The following is a 25,117-nucleotide window of genomic DNA, read 5'->3' on the forward strand; positions in this document are numbered from 1 at the left end:
TTTCTGCTCAAGTACAAAAAAGAAAAGTGATTCATTATTTCAAAAATTATTTTACTGTCAGTCCAGAAAATAGATGAAAGCTTCTGACAATATACAAGGGAGAGCAAGGCTTAACTTATTATTTAAGGTTATGCTTTAAAGAGAAAGAAGTTCAAACATCACATTTTTAGCTCAGCTGTGATACAGCAGAGGTCATGCAGTTACAGCTTTCACCTTTGTAGTTTCCTGGATGCGACCGTACAACTATTTTCACTGCAGAGTGTTACCTGTCCACCTGATGTTAAATGAGATCTAGAGATTGTTCACCTTCCACAGAGAGTCTACCATTGCATTCTGTCCTGGGTAGCTGATAGAAAGCTACTACCTGGTAGTTCAAAACCAACCCTTTTTATGTGACACCTTTCTACTGCAAACGGGTCGTGTAATACCACTGAATTCAGTGGGAAGTTACTTCTGGTTACACCGGTATATCTCTGATCAGAATACTGCTCTGTATCTCAATACACCTATTTTACAAGAAGCTGGAAACATATTAAAAACGTCCTACTAAACAGGTTATATATGACCAACCTATGTAATGCTGCAGCTGCATATCCCACTTAGACCCATTGTGTCATAAATACAAAGCAATTATAAGACTAGAGGATATCTAAATTGGTAAAACTCTGAATTTAAAATAAGAAACAGTGGCACTGTGGGATCAAGTTTACCTTGAACATATGCAGACAAAGTAACTAACAGTTTTTAAACAGATAAAAATCTAGAAAATTGTTTTCCTTCACAATAAAGTTTTAAATAATAACTAAAAAAATAAAAAGTGAGCATACTTTGTATCTCCTATTAGAGATCAGATCTGAAATGAAAGACCTTGAGTTATACAATTAAGTATTGATTTTGTTGATCTATATTTAATTCTCATAGCAATGTAGTTGGTTTTACCCAATCGTGTTTTGCAGTTATACTTCACTTGAAGCAATGCCCTTCTTGCTTTTGTGTTAATCTAAAAACTAAATTGCCCAGTGCATGAGAGACATAAATAAAGTTTATTTTATTCTTGTGTGTAACTGATTCTGAGCCCTTTAAAGTGCTGGTTAACTAAACTTAGACAGCTGGAAAATACGTTTATCCTGCAGAATTGCTAATTCTGGGCTCTGGCATGCCTTATAAGCATAGCCTGACCTCCAGGCAATCAGAGCTTCTGTGTGTTACCACATAGAAGAAAAGACTTGGTGTTGCACTCCTTTCTGCATGCCACCCGTGGGGTCCTTTGTACTTGAACCAGCCCATCCTTCCCTGCTCCTTCCTATTAGACCTGCAGAGTCTTTGTGCCATTCAGAACAGCTGCAGTTGTGACTGGTCCTTGATCACACAGCACTGAAAATGCATGCTACCCACATGTAACCTCTCATTTTTAAAGTTTAAAAAAATCTAATGTGATGTATTAATGTAGAAATAACACCTATTTATAATGTATCAGTGTAACTGCAGGCTAGTTTTGTTTTCCTAATTTGCTGTGCCTGAAGTGACATGCCAGATTTTATATCACTAATGGGTTTTAGTTATTCCCTTTAGGATGTTGCCAACAAGGAAACATTATTCTGATTCATGACTCATGAGTTTATTTCAAAGTGATGTGACTCGTGATGAATGTCTCTATTATGTCAGATAGAGTTTCTCCTCTTCTGACAACTAGTCACTGCTCTCAGGTGGTATAAAGCACCCCATACTGACTAGCTAAGAAATGCCAGTGGTGGATAGCGCTCCACTTAGACAAAGTAAAACAACAAATTCTCCCCATACCCTAAGCCTATAACGGTACGGATTTTCTATACAAAAATATAGTTAGTATAAGTAAAACAAGCTATACATTGATATGCTTTAGGATGATGGGCCAATGCTTGTACAGAGGCACTGTGAAAATCACAGTCCTTTTCTGAACTGACCCTTTTTTTTTTTTTTTGCTTAGACCAAAATCTGTGACTACATCTTTTTATCTTTTCCCTTAAGTTAATACTTAGGAAAACATATCGTGACCACACTGACTGCAGCAGCAGATACCTTTTTTATTCATAGAACAAATGCAGAGTAGTCAGCAGCAAGTCAACACCTTCAGGCTGAAATGGCTTCAAGTATGACTTCTGAGAAGAATCCTGTCTGAAAGCAAGCACGTTCTGTTGGTCCCATCTTAGCTCTTCTAGCAACATGGAACAAAATCACCAAGTCAGGTTTTTTTCCTGTGGTGATAAAACCACCTCTTCATTATGCAGAAAGTCACTACTAATATAGGAAAGATTTGACTGGAACTCCTGACCTAGAGGTTAGGCACTCTCTACACTATTACCAAATCTCACCCAGTTCTCGTGGGTACAAAACACACCAGATCTGCTGCCAAATGTTCCTATCTGCAGAAAAAGCTACTGATTCACATTAGTGTGACTCTCAAATGCATTAATGAACTAATTACTTTAAAATGCACAATACTAACATCTTTGGGCTAACCCTTGTTCTTTGTTATATCTGTGAGTCTGCTGAAGTCAGTGACAAATCTACATGAACAAAACTAAAGACACTACACTTAACCACATACACAATTTGTCAAACAAATTCTAGTAATAGTTGCTTTGGTTTTGCCTTTTGATTCATCTAGCAGCTGTTATGACTACCATGAAAAATAAGAAACTTAATTAAGGATGAATCTAAATAAATACTCTTTGGTATTTTTTTCCAAATATCTATAGTAACTACAGAAAAAATTCTTAAAGAACTTGGGGTAACATTTGTTCTGACACAGCAAGTTTAAATAAATTATCAGTGACTTTTCAACTCTAGGAATGTACATAGTTTTGTTACTGTGGGAGAAAATTATTTGTTGATTATGCAGATTCTTACATTAATATCTCTGCTTAAAGTTTTCTTTATTTTTGCTCATGGACCTCAGGCTGTGAATGAGTTTTCTTCCGTGTGTCAAGGACTAGAGTATCATATTTTAACTTTCTAACTACGAATATATTTTTATTCCATGTATGATTTAAAAGAAAATTTTAACAGATTTAAGTGCAGCTGTACTAATAAAATCGTGACATAAGATCATATTGCACATATTGTACATCTGGCATCTGAGTACAGTTATAGAACATCAATTCGCTACCAAAAGTCCCATCCAGACGACCCCACATTCTTACCAGATTATAAAATTAGCAATAGGTGGCCTGAAACTGTGTATTGTAGCCAAACAGATTACACCTACATCAAATGAAAAAATGCAAAGTATTACTTTCCACATCACATGAGCATTACCTTTGCATACTTGCATACTATTGCAGTAAAGTGTTAAAGAAAGAAAAAGATTTTTTTTTTTTACAAAAGGATGTAACTGGGCATTAAGACATCTAAAAAGGACAACTGTATGTCCAAAAAATATCCATAACTTACTTCTGAATTCTGCCTCTATTTTACAAATAAAGTTTGCTGCAACTTTTAGAATTAGTTTTTCCTTTAATTCTTGATGTATTGTAGATGTACTGTTCACTACTCTGTGTATCTTTTGCAAGTGGGTTTCACTGATGGGCTTCTTTTCAATTCACTTCAATTTCATTTGATTCAATGATTTTACTTAAAATTTGTAGAGAATACTTTTGTCCCCTGCAGTTTCTCAAAAATATTTTACAAACTGTTAGCCTTATATTAAATGACAAACTAGGATGTGATTAAAGTAGGATCGTAGTCTAGGTTGTGCTTGTAAGGTATAATAAACTATTGGTACTACATATATGCAGAATATACCACTGAATCCACTCTAGTCTGTCCCGTGGTTTAAATCTATCCTTCAGCCAGCCAAAGATCCTGCTCTTATTTTGATACTTCATCTGGACTGCTCTGTGCAGCAAATACTCTAGGTGTCTCTGCTCCTCCCACACAGGAGTTGAAATAGGCCCCATTTGAATCAATAAAATTTTTATCATAGACCTTACTAAGACCAGTATTGACTTCTTGCAGCCCCAAGTCTGTGCTAAGCAGCCACATTCAGTTCATCTAAAGAAAAGCTGTGAAGTGTGAAAAATATACACAAAGAAAAATCATTTAGTCTGTCATATAATAAAGTACTGTAGGTTTAGTACTCTGAAGAGCAAGAAGTGCTAATACGTATGTTATTGATGCCATGTCTGAGAGTTTTCTCATCTGGCCTACAGAGATGTGAAACAACTGTTCCAGTAATGTTGTGTAATATTTTAAACAAGGGCAAAGGGAAAAAATATTTTAAGCTGAAATTGTGGAGAATTTCTATTGAAGGGTCCTCAATTTGTGTTTGTTCCCGTTACAAAGGGTTATAGTCCTCTATTTCAGAAAACATTGTAATTACAGATGCTGAAGACCTTAGTTTTAACTGTCATCTAAAATCAGAATCTAACATAACATGCCCTAAAACCTTTTAGACTGAAGATTAATTAATGAACCAAACAGAAAATTTTCATTTATTAAGACTTCAGCATCTCCTGTTGCTTTGCTTAAGTTTGTTTGAAACATTTGATAAAAACACTAACCTAATCCAGGCATTGTTAGCTTATCAAATATGACAAGATCACAGCATAAACAGTCACTGGACTGGCATTTCAATTTTTATCTAACTAGCCATAAAAACAAGCAATCAAACTATGTAACAATTTGTCTTGCTCTTGCCCAAGATTTCCAAGGATAAGCAACACAGCATGCACAACATTTGACTTACTTGAAACGTGAATTCTTCAAAAGTTCTAATGACCCTTTACAGCTGCGTACGTAATGACCCACATCATCCATACATGTGGCCATGCTATATTTTCAGTGTGCTTAAAATACCGTTTCATTTTCTATCTAAACCAAAATATTAATGTCTTGGATTGACAGTAATTTACTGATTCAGTCTTTGCTATCTGATGATAATACCAAAAATGAGGAATGGCTTGCACTCTGACACCGTATCTCAGAATTCTTGCTTCTTACCTCTCCGAGAGGTTGTTGAATGTTGAATGTAAAATGTTGAATGTTATCTCCTGTTTCTGTGATAACATTATCTGTAAGAGGAGTTAGTTACACAGATTTTGAAACACCCTGTATATGAATGGCAGGTCATTTTTACTGAACTGCTCCCTGCGCAGTTCCCTAACTATTCCTTGGTCAGATCTCTGATTGAAAATACCAGTAGCTAACAAAGGGATAAAATTACTCCTGTGTAATCCTACTGTGCGTTTTTAATACACAGTGCTAATACATCGTCCAGTGTTCCCGCAGAATTACAACACTTCTCCGAGTAGGCCTGGCCAATATCTGATTGATTCGGGTCTGTGGGGATCGGCCCAGTTCAGTATAATTTCCTGTCTTGTTGCTTTCTTGTCTATTAGAGAGGGTTTGGGTCCGTGAAAATCAATGAGCTTACACATGCAAAATGTGAGGTTATTCTCTAGCAAGTTTCATTTGCGTCTGTAATTTATGGAAAATGCTATTTTCTCCTCTGAACACGTCTATGCACCTTTTTTTAGCAGACTCCAAACTCTACTTAAATAAATACCCATTTAAACATACTCCCAAAGTATTCATAAAGGAAAAGATGTAAATTACTGTGAAGGTACTGGAGATGCTTAACACATCCATACCCAGGATCTGCTACTTAAGACGTTAATAGCATTTAACTGTTTTGTAAATGGAGTCCTATTTGTCTCAGCAGAGTCATGAAAGTTATGATTTATCCTAAAATGGACATTAATGTTCTATTTAATTATAATGGAGATTTAAGCATCTAACAATCTATTTCTGTTAACCCTGTGAACTTTGGAAAGACAGAAATTAATGCTGTACAGTAGGATAACTTTATTTTTGTAAGAAATATGTTTCTAATATTTCCCTCGCTTATTACAGAAATTGAAGCAAACTGAAGAAACAAAAGAGGATTCCCAGAATAGATTATCTAAAATTTCCCTGGAGTCTCTCAATAAATTTAACAGCAATAACGTACTTTTATTAGAAAAAGAGAAGAACTGTCTGAACAAGGTTGAAGGACAAAAGGAAGAAAACGGAAAGAAAGAAGCAGCTTCCTTAAATAGCTTGGGTAGGCATGACGTGGACAATTTAGAATCCTTGAGTGATTCTCTATACGATAGCTTCTCCTCCTGCGCCAGCCAAGGCTCCAACGACGTATAGAGACACTTTCCAGCGGGCTGTGACTGCGGCCCATAACGGAGCTGAAGGCGAGTGGGGAGTGAGGGGGGAGGCAAAACGGTTGTTGAAAATTCTCACTCCACATCGCTGTACTCACAGCAGGGCGTTCTGACTTTTCACCACACAGCAATAAGAAAGGCAAGACAGCGGTCATTGTGATGCGTGAGACCGAACGCACTGAACGCAACAAACAGTTACACAGAATAAAGTCTTAATTTTGCACTTTTGTGAATATTTGTACAATTGTAAATATCTTGGGAAAATATATTTGTAGGGATAAATGACAGCAATAAATATTAAATTGGTGCTATGCTCCTGTAATGGCAGATTACTAACTTAAAGACGTTGATGTTAATATTAACAAGAAAAGTTAGAAGATTTTTCTAAAAGATTTATAATTGTTCTAGTCTTAAAACTGTATGTAGAAACACTGCATTACCATAAGCCTGAGCCTGCCAAATTGTCTGTAATAAACTTTCTTGGACTCCCTTTTACAAAACATATTTTATTTTTTATTTTTAGTGTGCAATTCCATACTGGTGTTCTAGGGAAATGTGCATTTCTGTTACTATAACTTCACAAAAGGTGTCTGTCTTCGAAAGGGTTTTGACTTTTGACGTGGCAAGAAAATTAATAGATTAAAAGGGCTGATACTGCTGGTATTGACTTCATCAGCCATGTGCATAACTGTTTGAAAGATCCGGGTCAAAGTAATCCGCTGCTGAGGCAAACGGAGTCTTGTATGAACGAAAACTATACGAACTGCCCTTTACTTTTGACTGCAACGTAGTTTCCCTACTTCCACCTCCTCTGTACTCATTTCTTATCGAATGATGAATGTACCATATTGTGTTAGCTTTTGTAGTCCCTGTTTGGTCTTAATTACATTGTAAATGCTAATACTATTTTTAAAAATTGAAACTCAACTCCTGTTTGTGACACACTTAAAGATGACGTCGGTGCTAACCAGTACTGGTTCAAACATAGCCAGGAGCAGGGGGATTGGCCTGTATCGGGTGGTTTTGTTTTTTCTACAAAGGCTGTTTATACGTAAGGGAAAGTCTATTTCAAAGGTTCTGTGTATTTTTTCTAGGTGTGAAGTATTTATAACTGCTTTTTGTACAGCAATCTGTAAAGTAGATATATTTGGGATATTTCTAGACTCCACAGTTTCTGTAGCACATACCTGTTAATCTTTGAAGAACTGTATGATCAGTGTTAATATTTCGTGCAATTTGTTATATTTTAAGTCATTTCTGCCGTAAACTTGCGTCGTCTTTTTTGACTTTTGAGAAATTTTCATTGAAACATCTTTCGTAAATAAAACTTCTCCTGCATGTGTGTGCCTGAGGAGGGGTTTTTGGAAGGGGCTGGTGTGACAGCCCAAGGGTAAGGGCGAGTGCCGGCAGCACGGCCGAACAAGCTGCAAAGGGGATCAGCGCCAGACAGCGAACGCGTAGGGGTCCGGGTGCGGAGCGTGTCCCCTCAGCCCAGCCACCCTCCCCTCCTCCACAGCAGCGCACGTGCCCACAGGGTGCAGCCGTTTCGGCGAATTCGCGACGCGGCGGCTGAGAGCAGTTTGAGCTTAATTCAGACTCTTCGCTCGCAGAGAAGGCTGCGGAACGATGACAGAGAAATACGTGGTTATCCGGGGGGGAGAGTCGGGTCTCCCCCTCAGGCTGGGTTAGGACAGAGCGGAAAAGGCCGTTCCAGCACCGACGACCTGGCCGTGGCACCCCGGCCTGCCTCTCCCCCCCGCCCTCACCCCGGGCGGGCGCTGCCCGCTTCCCCGGCCTTCCGCCGGCTCCTCGCCGCTCCCGCCGCCTCAGCCCGGACCCGCCAACGGCTCGCGCCGCCTCAGCCCACTCCCTCCCGCCCCGCTAACGGCTCGCGCCGCCTCAGCCCGCCCCGCCCCGCTAACGGCTCGCGCCGCCTCAGCCCGCCCCGCCAACGGCTCCGCGCCGCGCCAGACCGCTCACCCCCGCCGGCGGCCGCCGCCGCCTCAGTCCGCCCTGCCCGGCGCGCAGCCCGCCCCGCCGGCGGAGAGGCGTCAACGCGCCCCGGGCGAGGGCGGCCGCGGAACCCCCGCTAGCTCCGGAACTGCCGCACGCCCGCCGGCGGCGGGCTGCAGACCCCCCCAGCCCGGGCCTGTGTCCGCGGAGGGGACTGCCGCACGGACACGTACGCGGCCGCCGCGCCCGTTTCTCCCCCTCTTTTGAGCTTGAATTCCCTTCCACGGGGCCGAGGGGAGCGGACAGCGCCTGTCACAGTGAGGGGCCACGCGTGGGGCCGCGCCTTCCCTCACTCCCTCCCCGGGAAGGAGCGCTGTGCCGGGCGCATGTGGGAGACGAGGGAAGCCTCGCAGCGCGGCCGTTGCGCTACTCGCGGCCCGGCCCGTAGCTCGCCCCCCGCGTCCTCCCCGGCGCGCTCCGGCAGCCACCTGTGGGCCTCGGGCGGGCGGGGAAGCGGAGGGGGCCGGGGCGAGCCGCCGCACGGGGCCGGGTGCCTGTGGCTCGCAGCCGCCCCCCGGGGCGCGGAGGAGGCGTGAGCGAGCCGCCCCGGCGGGCAGAGGGTCGCGGGAGCCCGCCGCAGCGCCGTGCGAGTTGGCCGCCGACTTGGCGGCGCGGGCCGAGCTCCGGGCTGCGCGCGGGGGCAGGAGCGGCGCCTCCTCTCTCTCCCTCAACTTTCTCTCTCCCCGTCCCCGAAGCGCGCCCGGCGAGGGAAGGTGCGGGGCGGCTGGCGGGGATCCCCGCCCCGCTCCGCCGGCATCACATGGTGCTGGGGGCGGGAGGGGGGAGCCGCCCCCCAGCTCTCGCTTCTCGTACCGTTTCTTCCAGTCTCGCCGCTCAACTCCGCCGAGGCTGGAGCGCGGCGCGGGGCTGGGCAGGGCGGGAGCCGGGCGGGCTCCGCCGCCTGCTCCCGGGGCGCCTCTCCGCAGCGGAGGCGGCGGGGAGGCGGCACAAGTGCGCGGCGCCTCCGCTGCCTTCCTCCTTCTGATGCCCCTTCGCGACTGCACGCCAGCCCGGCGGCCGCGGCTCCGGGAGGATGCGGCTCTTCCTCCTCGCTGTAACTTTCTGGGGATTGTGCCTGGCTCCAGGTAAGGCGCTCCGCGCCGCTCCCCCGGAGGTGCCTCCGGCGAGCCCGGGCTGCCCAGCGCTGCCCGCAGCGGCCGCGGGGAGGCTTCGTACCCTCGTAGCCCCTCGACGGAGCCGCTGCCGGGCGCTCAGCGGGAACCCCGCGGCCGCGCACATCGCGCGGGGCAGCGGAGCCCGCTGTCCTGCCTGCGGTCCGGGGAGCTCCCCGGCGCCGGCGAGGGCGCAGCCCGGCCCGGTGTCCCCGGCGCCGGCCGCCCGCCGGGCGAGGCGAGGCAGCGCCCGGCACCGGACTCGTAGGATGCCGCCTGCTGACCGCCAGCGCGGCGCACACCTCCTCCGGGCGGTGGGCTGGCGGTCAGCCCCGGCGGGGAGCAGGCTCGGTCCCGCCGGCGGAGGGGAGACGCGGAGTGGGGGTCGCCGCTGCGGGACGAGGCGCTGCTCCCCGACGGGGTCCGGCAGCCGCCGCGCTGCGGCGCGGGGCCCAGCGGAGGGCGGGGAGGAGCGGCTCCGGGCGAGTCGTGCGGAGCGCCTCGTTTGCATGATAAAGGAGGGAGGCGAAGGATGCTCCGCAGCTGTAATCGTGCGTGGCAAAATAGTAATTAAATCATTTGTAATGAATTAGTAGCTAAGTAAACCCGTCGGCGCAGATGAGAGCCGAAGCGTACCTGTTAGCGGGGTTGCTCTCTCCGGAGCGCGGGTAGTTCTTAGCCCGCCGCGCTGAGGGCAGCCCGGGGCCGGCCGGCCGGGCGAGGGGCAGCGGCTGCGGGGCTGGGGCCGGTTCCCGCCGCCTGCTGGCGGCAGCGTCCCCAGCACCGCGGAGGCAGGAGCGGAGCGGCGGAGCCGCCGCCCGTCCGCCCCGGAGTCCCCACGGAAGGGAGCCCGCGTCTTAACCAGGTGCTGAGCACCTAAGAGGGAGCTTCAGCTGAGTGGGCGACACGTTTGTTCTACGTTATTTTTGTCCAAGTCGTACTTTCGCCGAGCCGTTGAGCAGTTAGGAACAGCAAAATGCGGTGAGGGAAAGATAAGGAAGACGTCTGGCACGTGTTTGGGTTTTTTTAAATATTATTGCTATTATTATTATGAACAAAATTCTATCTGTTCCAGGTTTGGGTTTGCAAATACAGTGCTACCAGTGTGAGGAGTTCCAGCTAAACAATGACTGCTCTTCTCCAGAGTTCATCGTGAATTGTACAGTGAATGTTCAAGATATGTGTCAGAAAGAAGTAATGGAAAAAAGTTTTGGTAAGAATTTAATAGTTATGCTTTTGTTTATTTGTGTTGGATGGTATTTGTTGCTTTTGGCTCCACCCATTCACAGTTTTCAGCTACAGATGAATCTGGCATTCCTACCTAAAGGGACCAGATTCAATTTCTTGGACTTCTGAGGGACTTTGCAACTCAATAAAGTTAATCATTTTCCTTTAAAACTGGTGTAAAAACTGAAGGATGCAAGCCAAGTGTTGATAAAGCTGTTAATACACAGTCTTAGGGGTCTCAGATTTAGTTTCCGAGCACTGGGAAATTAATAACAACAAGTTAGTTTAATCTCATTACAGTTAATTACATGGGCTTTTTCCCCAAGAGATGGAAGAGCATTAAATTAGTAATTCCCTCCTTTATTTACTCTAGCAATTCATATACTCTGAAGGTTCATCTTAAGGGAAGGAAAGTTTAGTCATCTTTGCTTTCATCCATAAAAGAAAACATCAAGCAAAAGGGAGAGAAGGGTAAAACGAACTTGTTTGGGGGGAAGAGAGGGGCACAAATGGATATATTTGCCATACTCATTTTCTAAGTCCAAGGGGGTTTTTCCCATGCTGTAATTAAGTTAGCGTATTTGGAGATAAATGTGTTCAAGAGGAAACTAGCTGTGATTCTGTGTCTCGCCTGTATTGTCTTTTGAGCTGTGCTGTAAATTGCTTTTTTTTATTCAGCATCATGGAAGGCATTTGAGATTTTGGGAGAACTTTCTCGGTTTTTAGACCACCACGTTGCTCTGTAGCCATCTACGTGAGTAGGCGGCTACAGCTTTGTTGGGGACTTAAGGGTTGGGTGAGGTGGCAAGGAAACATGTTTGTGGGAGTTGGAGTTCGTGTAGCATCCTGCTCTTCTGCAGACAGCCCTTAAGATGCTAGGCATTAATAAGGGCAAGCTAGCAGTAACTCACTGCTGCGCCTCAACGTAGATGTGACCTCTGTACCAAGCGGTAGGCTTTAGGAACAGAGGGCAGGTTGGGAGTTCACAACCCGGATTTAAGGGGAAGCTGCTCTTTGGGACCCCGCATCTTGCCGCTGAGGGCAGTCCTTTAGAGCATGGAGTTTACTGATGTAAAGGACTGCTGTTACACTGTTAATGTAAATCAAGCTGTAGGCTGTCCTTTCTCAGCCAGTCCTTCAGTAACAGCAGAATCCCTCTCTACCTAGCAAATGTGTACAGCCTCCAGCTTGAACAGTAACACTGGTTCTTTGCATTAGGAAACTATTAATTGGTATTTTCAAAGTGCTTTTCAATCAGGTAGTTCTGCTTTTGCTGGTAGTTTCAGATCACTACATTAGGAATCGTAGAAAAATCATAAGAATTATTGTTACCTGTCAACAGTAGCTGAACTGCTGGCACTTTTGTTTCATCCTGGGTAACACCATCCACAGTGACTGTGTTTCTGTGAAATATTTAGAAGCTCTCCAGTGTATAGAAAAAAGCTGTATGTTTAAAGGAAGATTAGTCTCTTTCAAGCTATGTATTGTTGGAGTATTTTATTTCAAATTTACTTGGAAAGGGTGGTGGAGATAGGAGATAGTTACGGCTTGCAAGATGCTTTTAAAGTCCGAGTATCTCTAAATGAATGTTTGAAGGCTTTGCTGTCTGCACACCGCAGCTTCTACGGTACTTCTAATGGGTTTGAATGGATGCTGTGGCAACTCGAAGGGCTATCAACGTGGTATATAGACACAGACAAAAAAGTCAGTTCTCATTTAATTCTTAACAGTTATTTGGTGTTGCTTTTTTGTTGGGGTTTTTTTAATATCTTCCCTGGTTCCTTCAAGTTTTCATTTCAGTACAACCTCAGACTATATCAGCTTCCAGAAACATACCTGTTACCTTCCCTTCAGGTGAATCTCAGAAAAGTGTTTTCAGTCAAGTAAACCCCTCACAGATTGAAGTGCAACTCTTCTGGATAAGTGGGCACACACGTGAGCATACACGCAGCCGTGGATGTGTTAGAGACAGCCACTTGTGTGCTGCCTGTGTGGGATGGGGTCGTCAGTCATGAATCTTCTCTCAGGCTAGCAGGCAGGGCTGCAGTCTGGCCAATGTGACTGTGGCACATTGGAAATGCAAATGGGAACTGTTCTAATAAATTTTAGACATACATTGCTGCATAACTTGTCCTTACTCCTATGAAGAAAGTGGTTTGCAATATAGTAAATAAGGAGCTCTTAGAAGAAAGGTCTGGGTGAGGTTTTTTTCTGTGCAATTTTATATTGTCTCTGAGCTTGGATTTTCCCTTTAGGAGGTAACTAGTATGCTGTGCATAGCAGGTACCACTGTTCTATTTTATTTAATTTACTTCTGTAAATGCAGTTCTTATTCATTTTAAGCTTAGAGATCGTAAATTTCAGCTAGTGAATAAATTTAAATTTTTAACTTAACTATTTCAAATTAAGTGAAATTTACATTGCAAGCTTAGTTTCTCTGTTATCCTCAGTCAATTCTAGAGAGGATTGGTTGTAAAACAGACATGATTCAGTTCATCATCCTTTATTGGTTTTTTCCCTAATTGATATTTAAATGTGTGTAATATAAATGCCTTATTCTCCCAAGTTTTATTTAATAATTCATTCTACTTCTACCAGTATATTTCATAACTTGATTCTTTTGGTTGTTGCTTATCACTGAAAGCTGAAATGTTTCAAATATTGATTCTAATTTATAATAGACTTGAGTTTGAATTTTTAACCCAGAATATGAAAGATGTGAATTTGCATTTATTTGACAGCACAATCTCATAATTAGAGTTTTTCCTCTTGACTAGATACAGTCAAAGGAGTATAATTTAATTTTTATAGACTAACCCATTTTTGTTCTTAATAAAATATAGCCGTGTCAGTGAGCAAAATGTTACAAGTTCTCCTAAACCTTATTTAAAAGTTAAATGCAATATTTTGAGACAAAGTTCATGGTCTGAATCAGTAACCTATTGATGTAGTCACCCTTCCATTGCAGTATGCATTAATCCGTGTGTTTGTTTTGCTATTAAGGGGGTCGCTGACTTCCATTCTGTGGTGTGCCTACAATATAGTCCCCAGCTTGTAGCCAGTGACTTTTTCTCCTTAGGTGTGTGTTAGTGTCCACTGAGTTGTGCGATGACAGCTCTGTGGCTCAGCTTCGTTTCTGTATTAAACTTTCTGTAAAGAACACAGTGGAAAGCTACAACTCTGTGCAGTTTTCTTCATTTATCTTGTAGATAGTTCCTTATGCCTCATCATAGTTAAGCAAACCCCTCCTCTTCACTTGCTATAAAAATTGGGGTTAGTACTTTAAAGGTCACTGTGTTCTCAGAACATTATCTCAGTTTCTGGAGAACCAATCTTAAGAAGTACTTTTCTGTTTCAGGTGAGAAATAAGAGCAGCATAGGCAAGTTCCTAACCCAGAGCTTAAAAAGTGGCTGTTACTGTGACAGCCTCTGATGTGAGTAGCTACAAGTGCAGGTTATTAGTCACTAATACTTTGAATTAGATCGGCAGGCATGTTATCCCAGGTGTTTGTAGTATCAGGTAGAAATTTGCTCCATTGCACAACTTAAAATGAATTGAGAATTGAGCAGTATGTCAGCATGTATCTGATTAAGTGATTATGTGGAACTAGTATAATTCTGCCTCCCCTGCAAACATGCGCTTTGCTATGGCAGTTTATATTGCAGTTGCACTTCAGAGATCTGTCAGTGCACAGAGTTGAAGACTTTGTCAAGTAAATGACAAAATATTTTTCTCACTTCAAGCAGAGTTGTATTTAAAAATTTTGCTAGAACAAGTTTTATGCAGTTATGTTAACAATTCTGTTCCAGTGGGAGATACGGAAGGACAGAACAGTATTTTGCCTGCGATGCAAAATCTTACGAACTAATTTGTTAATTTAATCTTAAAAAAAAAAAAAGGTGCTTTATTCCTTTAGAGGGAAGAATGGTGAGTATGGGAAGTGGCAACGAAGACTGCACCAAGTAATTTTTGTCCCACAGAAACCACTGTAAAGGATACGTTTCCAGTGCATTCCTCAGCTGGATGAGCAGGTGTCGGAAAATTGTGTAAATGAAATGTTTGACAAAGGACAAAGTTCTTGCTTATAATAATTCCACTTGCAGATACTTTGTGGAAATACTCATGGCAGATTCCCCTCTCCCACTTGTCTCTCTCCTTCCCATCTATGAACTTTTAACTTAAAAATGTCAGTGCTCCTTCGTTTTTAGAATATGTGTAGGAACAAAGAAATCCCACAGTATATTGGGATCAGATGATACATCTTGATGATATGTAGATGAGTATATAATGTTGTATGCTTTTATACATAAATCATAGAAAACATACTGCTAATCAAGCTTACCTTTTACTGACGGCAAGAGCTACCTGAGCATTAAGGCTGATCTAAAACCTACTTAGGACAAAATGAAACTTGGAATGCGAATAGATCAGAAAGGAATAAAGCATGAAGGATCGGCCCAGAAAGGTAGCAAGTCTGAATGTCTCAGAACTCACTGTAAGTAAGTGTGCCCATGTGTATGTTTTGAACAATATGCCTTGTGCTCTAATGCAGTTGTGAACGTACTTTTACAAAGGAAAAAAAATGATCCACCGTAGCAAGACTGATATTTTAAAATGCCTGTCTATGTAAAACTAAGATTATTTATGAATTTTCCTTTACAAGTGAATTGGGAAACCACCTCATTATTTTTGTTGATCTGCAATAAGAAACTTCTTTCATTTGTTTGGTTTATGAACGGTCCTTTTAATGTATTTACATAGTATATAATCCTGCAGTGTAATTAAAGCAATTGCTGTAATTGTGTGCTTAAAAGTAGTGCATGGGAACATCACGAAAAACATCATCATCTCACTGTTGAACTGTAAATTTCTTTATTCATTTATTTAACTCTTCTCAGTATTGGTTTCCCAGTCATTTGTTTTATCAGGCAGAGGAAAGCAGCATCTTAAATTGTGTGATGAGTTGGCCTACGTTAAATTCTTTACCTGTGATTATTACTTTTTTTTATCTTGCTGCGTTGCTGCCATGATTAAGTTGCTTCGTGTATGGCTGTTAAGGATTACAGAAGCATATACTGTTTTCTGTTTTCATGTACAGCATTAGTACTGATACTGATTGCATACTTGTATCACGGGGAGATTGTACTCTGGTGTACATTTATTGACAAAATGATTAAAACAGCAAACAAAGTTTAATGTCTTCAGAATCACTGTAAGCATTAAAGTTTTATAGGTAATAGCTCCATCCCCAGTATCCATTTAGAAACAGTAGGAAACATCCACTGAGCTGGTGGTGGATTTTTTTATTTTTATTTTCTTCTACACTGTCTCTTCTGGTCAAAGCATATCAACATAAAAGAACATTAGATTTTATTTTTTTTAATCAAAGTAAAGCATAATATAATAAATCTTTACTGACAATTAAAAAAAAAAAAAAAAACTTGGCATGTGGCAGTTGTTACCTATAACATCATACCTCGTGCTACCAGGTACCCAGTGAAATGAAGACATAGTAACCAATATTGGAAACATGCAGTTCATTTTTGATGCTGAATAAAAGACTTACAATATATACTGTTAATTTCTACCGTGTGCTGAAAACTTGGAGCTGTGGATACGTTACCATTCAGAAACACTTTTTCAGATGGCATAGCTCTTTTCTTACTAGTAGATTCCTTCCAGTTTTTGGGCTGCTGAGAAAACTTCCAGCCACGTATGGGATGAACTGAACTAAGTGCATCAGGTAAGGAGAAATTACAGACAGTATGTAGTAGATTGCTGTTCTGACTGCCTTTAGATGTAGAAAAGCAACAGTGGAGTTAACAGTCCAAGCAGTTCATGAGTTGAAAGATGTGACAAAGATCCGAGTGCAGAACTGATGAAGGGCTGTATTATTTTACGGAAGTTATGGTATCTGGTCCGGTGAATTTCATTTTTCATAGGACATGGACAATAGCTTTTTATGTTATTTTATTTCTCAGACTTGTATGAAAGGTATACAAATTAATTTTGTGAGGATACAGTGCCCACAGCTTGGTGTCTCTTAAACCTCCTTTAAGAGTTTCCTACTGCATTTCACACACAAATGAGTCTGTGTTTCCAAAAACTTCTTATGGCCTGACCCTATCGCTTCTTTTAGCTCCCAGTGACCTTATCAGAAGATTGGCATGTGTGTTTTAATTAATCCAAACTGTTTTCATTTCCATTTTTCCTTTGTAGTCTGGATATTTTTTTTGAAAACTTGATATAACTTATTTTGCCAAATTATCAATGAGTCTTTGAATGTGGAGAAAGTAATACAAAACCCAGGCAAATCGTACTCTGAAGTTGAACAGGCTGCAAAACTGTGAACATGAGAATAGCTAAAGATATAAAAGCTGAATGGATTTCAAAGGTACTGGCATGCAAGTGTAAACCTGTGAGCCATTCCATTGAAATTGGTAAGGGCATTAATTAGTAGGATGCAACAAGACTATTCACATGTAAAATTATTTATGGGACTTATTACAAGGGTATACAGCATTTTAACATTTGTAAAGGCATAAGGACTGTGGCTTCCCAGTTAATTTCATCCGATAAGGATTGTCAAGAAAAATACTCATACACGATTCTGAAGATCAAGTCTAAGTTCACCTCTCTTGCTGGAAGATAATGTATGTTTTGATCTTGATATCCAAGGCATTTACCCACCTTTATATCAGGAGAGCACAGATGATGGAAGGCTGTGAGCCAGCTTTGTGTGAAAGATTGTATATTTTAGTGCTTGACTGGAAGTCTGCATTGGTGAATAGAGAAATGAGTAAGGACAGTAGAAAACAAAAGAATTAGATATGCAGGTGAAAGTTAAGCTTTGACTTGTGGTTTGTAGCCTCCTGTGGCTTTAAAAAATTATTTGATAATACCACCATTAGCAGCTGTACTTAACTTTCTCAGCCTATGCATTTTTAAGCAGTTTAATGCCTTGCCTCCGCTTTGTGATACTGCAAGCGATGACAAAGACTACTTTGTGCCGTTATTTACGATTATTAACAATGCAGTTTTGATTCATATTTCCAATACCAGAATTAGAAGGCATGACTTACAAAGTGATATCACAGTAATCCAAACCCTTGTCCTCTGTCGGTCAACAAATGTCCAATTTTCTTCTAAGATTATTTAATTTCTGCAAGATGTCATGTCACTTAGGGTCAGAAGGAGAGTGAGGAGGCCAGTCTTTCATTGTCAAAAGCCTCCTATTAGTTTATGCAAAAAAGTGCAACTTTTTAAAACTGCTAAACGTATGGAGGAGTTGTGATGATACTGAGTAAGCTTTCATAGAAAATTATGATGAAAATATGCTAATTCAACCAGGTGGGGGGTGGGGGGAAGTGTTTTATTTTGGTTTGGTTTTGGGGGTAGGGGTTGTGGGTGTTGTGTTGGTGATATTTTTTACTAAATTGTATACTCTCCAAGAGCCTAATGGCATGAACATGCTTTTAGCTTGTCTATTAAATGTATCAAAGGGAGGGTGTCGGGATAAAATAGCGGCAGTCCTAAAACACAGGATTAAAAATTGGGAAGTGTGTGACATAGCTTTGCAATAGATTTCAAGTCACTTTCATTTCAGTGCATTTTCAGTGCCTCTGTGTTTTCATCTGGAAAACAATGATCGTGGTTGCTTACAGTATTTAATTAGCTGTTCATAAGGCAATTAGTAAATTTCAGGATAAAATTTCTGGCAAGGTGCAAATTATTTAAACCACTTGTGAGCTCCAGAGAAGTTGAGAGGATGAGGATAGGAAGAGTTAGTGTAAAATGAAACACAGAGGACATGGTTGGATATGGTTATACTTCACACTGGCTTAGGCTGCTTTTTTAACAGTGCATTTGCAATCAGAGATGAAAGGATTTGTGCTGGGGAAGCTTAATTCATACTTTAAACCAATAAAAACATGATCTGACTAAACCCACGACTGTTTGGGGAAGCACAATGTCAGAAGAATGATTGCTTTTCAACATTCAGTCACCTTCTAAGATATTTAGGACCTTATTAGATAAAATATTTATAATCACCTTCTCTAGAAAATGGAGAGCAAATCACAATGGGACCTTTTGCAGTCTGTCACTGTATGATGTATGGAAACAGGTACTTGCTAAGGAATAGACACTTATCATAGCAAAACCACTGAAGGCATAAAAAGATGGGCATAAAACCTAATATGAAAACTAAAAACCATAATTTAGAAGCCTATTTGTATGTGGTCTGAACCCAATTTTGAACATTACTGATATAGTAAAATCCAGAAATAGTCACATGTATATTTTATGTACCTCAGAAAGGGATAGTAAATGCTTACATGTTGGTTTTGCTAATATAAGTTCTCATTTTAGATTTCAGCAGACATCACAAAAAGAGCTTTTATAACTCCTGGGTACTGAATGTCACTCAGGTAGAGGGTAAGCAAGTGACAGTTTAGGGCAAGAAATAAATGATTAAATATATAATCAAAATCACAAAACACGCATGGATAGGCAGACAAGACATCAAGTCTAAGCCCAACAAGAAGGAAAACTTGCAGATTCACCAAGACCAGAAAATTGAAAGTTTCAGTGAAATAAGATAATTGGAACTGTTCGGGTTACTAAAACAAAGGGGGAGTATCAGTACATATACGTGGTCCTTATGCTTTTCTTTATGAACAGGAACATTAAGAGAACACCCAAAACAAATCGCATACAAATCATGAAAGCATGCTAACGCTAGAGCTGGGACAACTGTTGGGGGCTTCTCATGGGTTGCATGTGCCACAACGTGAATTGTCCATTGTTGGCTGGTTTTCTGCCTTTTGCTTGGAGGAGATCGGCAAGATTAAGCACCAAATCTAAAAGAGCTGAGAGAAGAAATTCTGCCAAAGTCGTAACAGCCCGCCTCAAAACTTGTCTTGATCTGCCTTCAAACTTTGAGTTCCTTAAGATTAAAAACTCTTCTACATGCCTGAAGCTACAGCTCTGTGTATGTCTCCAACTCCTGGTCCAATCTTGAAAAGGTGGTTTTGAGACTTCTCAAGGATGCCTTGTTCCTGGACCCTCGTTGGGCACAGACTCTTTTCTAATGCTCCAAAAGGTTTGATGCAGCAGGCATACTCAGAGTACGTGCAGATTTTGCTAAAGCAGTGTTTGTGGAATGAGTTGCAGAAGACAAATCTGACTTTATGCATGCCTATGGAATTGGATATGTACAAAACACTGTAGCAAAAGCTTTATTTAAAAATGAGGAGTGTCAGTCATAGCCCATGAGATAGAGCATTTGGCTTGGAAAAGTTAGCGTTGGGTAAAGCAACATTGTCTACTTGACAGGCGTCAAACTTACAGCTAAGAGTTTTGTAGCGATGAGGCCATAGACTTCTGGGGTGAAGCAGAGGGCTGTAATTTCCTGCTGAGGTGTGCCGTTGCAGAAGGCGTTTTCAGAGTAGTTGGGTCATAGAGTGGGAAGGTGACTGTCTTTTTTGGAAATTAGATCGCTGATCTCAGAGGTGGTATCCTAGTTGCCTATTTTGGCTTCAGAGACTCTCTGTATTTTGCTCAAGGACAGTCTTGAGAGTACAGATGCAGACTAAAGTTACACGCTGCTTGGATTATGGTTGGCTCTTAAGTTGGAGTCATGCTTACACTTGCTCTTTTTTGTCTGTACCTGCTGTAACAGAAGAATCGGAGGTGCCTAATGAGATCCTTTTCAAGCAGTAAGAGAAAAAGCTTGGATCTTCTGGTGCCTTCTGCATACACACAATGTAAGAAGTAGGTGTGATGTCACCTTTTTTGGTTGTCCTAGTAACAAGTTAAGCTGTTACTCAAGAGAACGTGTACTGGGCTCTGCAGACAGGGTAGGTGGAAGAACTCTCACTTTTGGATTTGAATAAATTGTAGCATGAATTGTTTGTTGCTATCAAGACTGAATGCACCTGCTTGTGGCCAAAACGGAGTGCCAGGGTGCGGATACACAGGACTGAGCTGCAGCTAAGCAGGGGGGTTGAGCTTGGCAGTTGTGGGGAGTGTGTGTATAGAATGGATCTAGGTGAGAAAATCAGTATTACAAGCAGGAACTATAGAAAAGCCTTGAGATTTACACCATCACTTCATTGCATAGAATAAGGCAGAAGTCCTGCAGAAATAGTAGTTTGGGCCTTGATATTATCTAAATGTATGATCAGATGTGGGGCAGAAAGAGGTGTAACGATGGGCAAGTTGCTCAGTCTAGGAGTAAATTTTCAATGCCCAATTTAAGCCCAAAGCTTTTTTTTTTTAAAAAAAAAGGAAGTGGTTATAGTAGGTGTATGTGGAATACTACTGCATTATCACACAGATATTCCAGCCTTGTGTACTCCCCCCTCTTTAAAATTCTTGTACTTGAACTGCATCCTCAGTCAACCGCACAAACCTTGAAGCCAAAATGAAGGAAAATCAATTGGTCAGTAGTAGGTACTTCATAGTAAAACGTCACTATAGTACCTACACCTATGCAGAACCCATGCTGCTGTCGGGGGGGGGGGGGCTGTGAAAAAGGATGAATTATTTGGTATTCATCCATCAAGAGACTGGGCAGTAAATATACTACTTGTATATTAGTAGATACACTAATTGAGCGCTAGTGTAAACTGTTGAGGGTAGGTAGCGGGGAATGACCCCATCCTGGTAAAAGCAGAGTGTAAAACATGTAGTCTCCTTGCCTAGCCAGCAACTCAGAACAATCAGAGGTAGAAGAAAAGCTCCCAGAAAGTTTTGCAATTATATTTCTAGGTGATGTGTTAATGAATATATCAAGCTGATTGCTCAAGCAAGAATATCCGGTAATTAGCAGTTATGTCTGTGGTATGAGTCTTATGAGGCAGATAACCACTTTGAAGAACTGTCTGCAGTTCAGCCTGCTGGTGGCGAATGATTCGGGAAGATCTTGGAAATAGTTTCAGAACTGGCTCAACAGTACAATAAACCACTGCAAGAGAGGAGTCTGAGGAAGGACATCCTTGAGATATAAAAGCAATTAATCTCTAGAGATAATCCAGAAAGGATGCTCATGTCCCATCTGAACTCCATGGGTAAACTATAGTAACTGGGGGACATTAACCTGTTTGCTGGAGCAAGGAGAGTAGTGTCCCTGGCATGAAACCATGGAAGTCAGTTGTACTAATTTATTTCCTACCGTAATTAAACTGGAATCACAATATGATAGGAAGAAGGTTTAAGAGTATTTTTCCTGCCTTTCTTTAATTCATATTATTTAAAGTGTCATTGCTTTTTCACACTCATGGTGGGGGGGAAAAAAAGTGAAGTCATGGCTGAAGTATTTTAAAAATGTCAATCCTGTAGTGTTAACATTCTCTTCTTTTTCCATCAGTCTTCTATGCCTGTTTTCATTTTATCTTGCTATAAGGATACTGCACAATTAGAGAAAAAGCATAGCCTTTCTCTGCTGATCAAGTTCAGTTTATAACCTGATGCTTTGTAAAAAGCACAATTAATGTATGATAGTAGCTAATTTGTGAGCGCAAAAGAATCTATCGGTACTTGAAATAAAACTTGGATGTGAAGGGCATGTCTTTAGCCAAGTAGCCATTGAAAACCTGATAGAAGTGCTGACTTTTAGTTCTGTAAAGAATCTTGTTACAATTCAGATTACTAGAGCTGGGAATGGGAATAAACAATCATTTGGGAGCGGAATTTCCTGTTGTAAGACATATTTACAGAAAAGCCACAGGAGAAGCATTACAATGGGATTTTACTACTGGTTAGATTATTCTCTCTATTTAGGCATGAACATGGTCCACCTGTGCATGAAACTTTGAGTTGTAAAATTTTGGTCTGTGCAGGAATACTGTGTTTTGACTTCAAAAGGAGCTCAGGATTATTCTGTGGAATTTATCTGGAGAACAGAGCTGTTGTAAACACATGGAGTTAAGCTGCAGGACTTTGATTTTTTTTTGCAGGAGAGGTCTCCCAGAGTTGCCTGGTGAAAACCATGCCTCAGAGGGCATTATCTAATTCTTCACAGCACTGAACAATTCTAGCGTCCTAGTCTCCTGGAAAATTACAAACTATGTGATATTTCAGGGACCTAAACTAATAAATCACTTCCTAGTTCAAATTGTGAACAGGGCTTTGCAGGAATCCTGTGAAAAGGAAATGGCAGGAAGAGTGATCTATAAAACAACAGGAGTAGGAAATCTGCCAATATCAAAAGCTTTTTAGAGGCTTGGTCTTTGAGGGGAAAGCTGAGATTCACTGCTGTTCATATGGAAGACTGAGGAACAGCTGAGTTTGGTGGGTGGCTGTAGCTGCTGGGAAGGAATCTGTGATGAGGAGATGCGGGGTTAGAGATGGCAGAACAATTGCTGTGCCTAGTTCCACTGAACACAGGATTCCTTTCTCAAGAGGGAAGGGGAAGGAAAAAAGTTAATCATAGCCATGGGAAGGGTCATATCTGCCTCAGCTCTTGGAAGACTGCAGGAGGAGCATGGACAAAGAAAGCACCAGGTCTTTGTGGGAAATGTCAGCTGAGATTTGGGTCTTTTAAGCCTATCAGTGGCAGCACAGTTGAGGCTCGTTGACCGCAGTGGTTTGTCAACAGAGAGCGAGCTCTATTCTTTTTGCAAACTATAGTAATAAAGATTGTGCCTCTTGATCTGTGTGCCTTTGCTGTTACAGCTAGAACAGCCTGTAGCTCCTCTTCCTTCTTGAGAAAAGGCTCTACCTGCTGTGTTGATTGATTGAAGCTCACTGGCAACAGAGGAAGATTTAACACTGACTTCAGGGCTTCTCTTCATAAGTTTAACTAGACAGATAGCTTTAAAACACATTTCAGAGTTTAGATTTGCAGAGGGAGAACACAAAACAGGGAAACACCTGCATTGTTGGGATGGCAGCAATATTGTGACAGTATAAAAGAATTGCTTTAATTAAAATTCTCTGAAGACAGGAAACCCTTCTTTCTAAGCATGACCCAAACAAACAGTGTTTTGCTGCTATACACAGCACTTAGTAGCGCAGTGGCAGTCGCTGCTGCAGAGGTATCTGTAGTAGTGCCTATTTCCGAAGTCCCCAGGGACCGAACGAGTACCTGCGGGTACTGTAAGTTCAGTACCTACAGGTCATATTCCTGCTTCACTGCCTCCAAAAAAAGTCTCGATTGCTGTGTGTTTAAAAACATTCTGGGACCGTGCTACAGGATGCAGAGGCACCCTTCTCCAAGGGAATCCTGCTCCCGTGCCCTTCAGAAGAAAAAAAACTTTTGAGAATCCCATATTCAAAAGGAATAGTGATTTTATTATCCTTTATTACCTCTCTTTGTAACCCAAGGCAATACGAACAAACCTCCATTATCTGTTTATGTGTTATGTCTATGTTTCCCCAACACGCAAGTTCTACTGTATCACTTGCACGAAAACTTCAGAGTAATGAGAGGTAGAACTGCCACAACCATTTTCCACTGTGACAGGGGAAAATGCAACTACGTATTTTAAATCCTTTATAAGCCATTTTAAAGTAACAGCTATGTGCATCAGAATGTACTTTTTCAGGTAAAAACAATTTGAGAAAAATATAAATTTAATTAGATTATTAATTTAAATTAAATTAAAAAAGGAAGACTTTCAACTCAGAAAAGCCATTTCTGTACAAATGGAAACTTTTGTTGTTGAGGGTATTAAGCTTCAAAGACAGCAAGAACTGAGATTACCTGGAAAAGTACTTCTAGTTTTTATTTAAAAAAATAAAAGAGGAGGGGGGAGATGAAAGTGTAGCTGATAGTCATTCTCCTTTTACTCTTGGTTACTTCTCTCTGTGTGGCATACAAACAAGAAAAGGAAAAAAAATGCTCAAAAGACAAATTGACAGCATAGAGAACTAATTACTTAGACACCTTAAACAACTCGGACATGTTCAGCCACAGAAAAAAAGTAATTTTCAAACTAACTGCATTTCAGTTATAGCCATTCAAACAGCTTATTCCAGAAGATGAAGAATTCTGGTTTTGAAATGTATCATTTGATATACATTATGTAAATCAAGTTTGTAATATTTTTGGTTCTGACCAGAATCAAATAAAAGAAAAATCCAAACCAGAGTGACTGTGCTTCTCCTGCAGTGCAGAGCTGTTAACTGTGTCACAGCTGAGGTGTCTGGCTTAATCACCAGCATTGCTTTGGAGATGCAAGCTGGTTTTGCAACAGTTTTCAAGCATGAATCATGTTGTAAAGCAAAACCATGTTCATATCAAACTAAATAACCTTTGCTCTGTGTCACAGGAATCATGTACCGCAAATCCTGCGCATCTTCAGCAGCGTGTCTGATAGCCTCTGCTGGGTACCAGTCCTTTTGTTCTCCAGGAAAGGTGAACTCTGTTTGTATCAGCTGCTGCAACACTCCACTCTGCAATGGACCCCGGCCGAAGAAGAGGGGGAATTCTGCTGTGGTGCCAAGGGCACACATGAAAACCACTGTTCTGCTCCTTAAATTGGCTCTTCTGTTTTTGTATTGCTAAACTTCAAGCAAGTTTTTTTGCCCTGACACAGTTTGTTCTTGTCTCCTCCTTTCTTCAAAGA

General features: G+C 41.7%; 2 protein-coding genes across 2 annotated transcripts in view; both read left to right on the top strand.

Annotated features, from left to right (window-relative positions):
- NCKAP5 (NCK associated protein 5) overlaps positions 1–6,174 on the top strand; it is a 382,667-nt gene extending 376,493 nt beyond the window's left edge. Inside the window, exon 19 of the mRNA XM_059820618.1 lies at positions 5,893–6,174. Coding sequence (XP_059676601.1) covers positions 5,893–6,174 — 282 coding nt within the window. The remainder of the gene's footprint in view (positions 1–5,892) is intronic.
- A 3,063-nt stretch (positions 6,175–9,237) lies between these two features.
- Positions 9,238–25,101, top strand: LYPD1 (LY6/PLAUR domain containing 1). Its single transcript, XM_059820619.1, has 3 exons — positions 9,238–9,289; positions 10,392–10,529; positions 24,821–25,101. Exons 1-3 carry the CDS (start codon positions 9,238–9,240, stop codon positions 25,054–25,056), a joined length of 426 nt encoding a protein of 141 aa, XP_059676602.1. The 3' UTR covers positions 25,057–25,101.
- Positions 25,102–25,117: the final 16 nt, after the last annotated feature.

The sequence above is a fragment of the Gavia stellata genome, chromosome 8 (genome assembly GCF_030936135.1).
Source record: "Gavia stellata isolate bGavSte3 chromosome 8, bGavSte3.hap2, whole genome shotgun sequence".
NCBI classification, from domain to species: domain Eukaryota; kingdom Metazoa; phylum Chordata; class Aves; order Gaviiformes; family Gaviidae; genus Gavia; species Gavia stellata.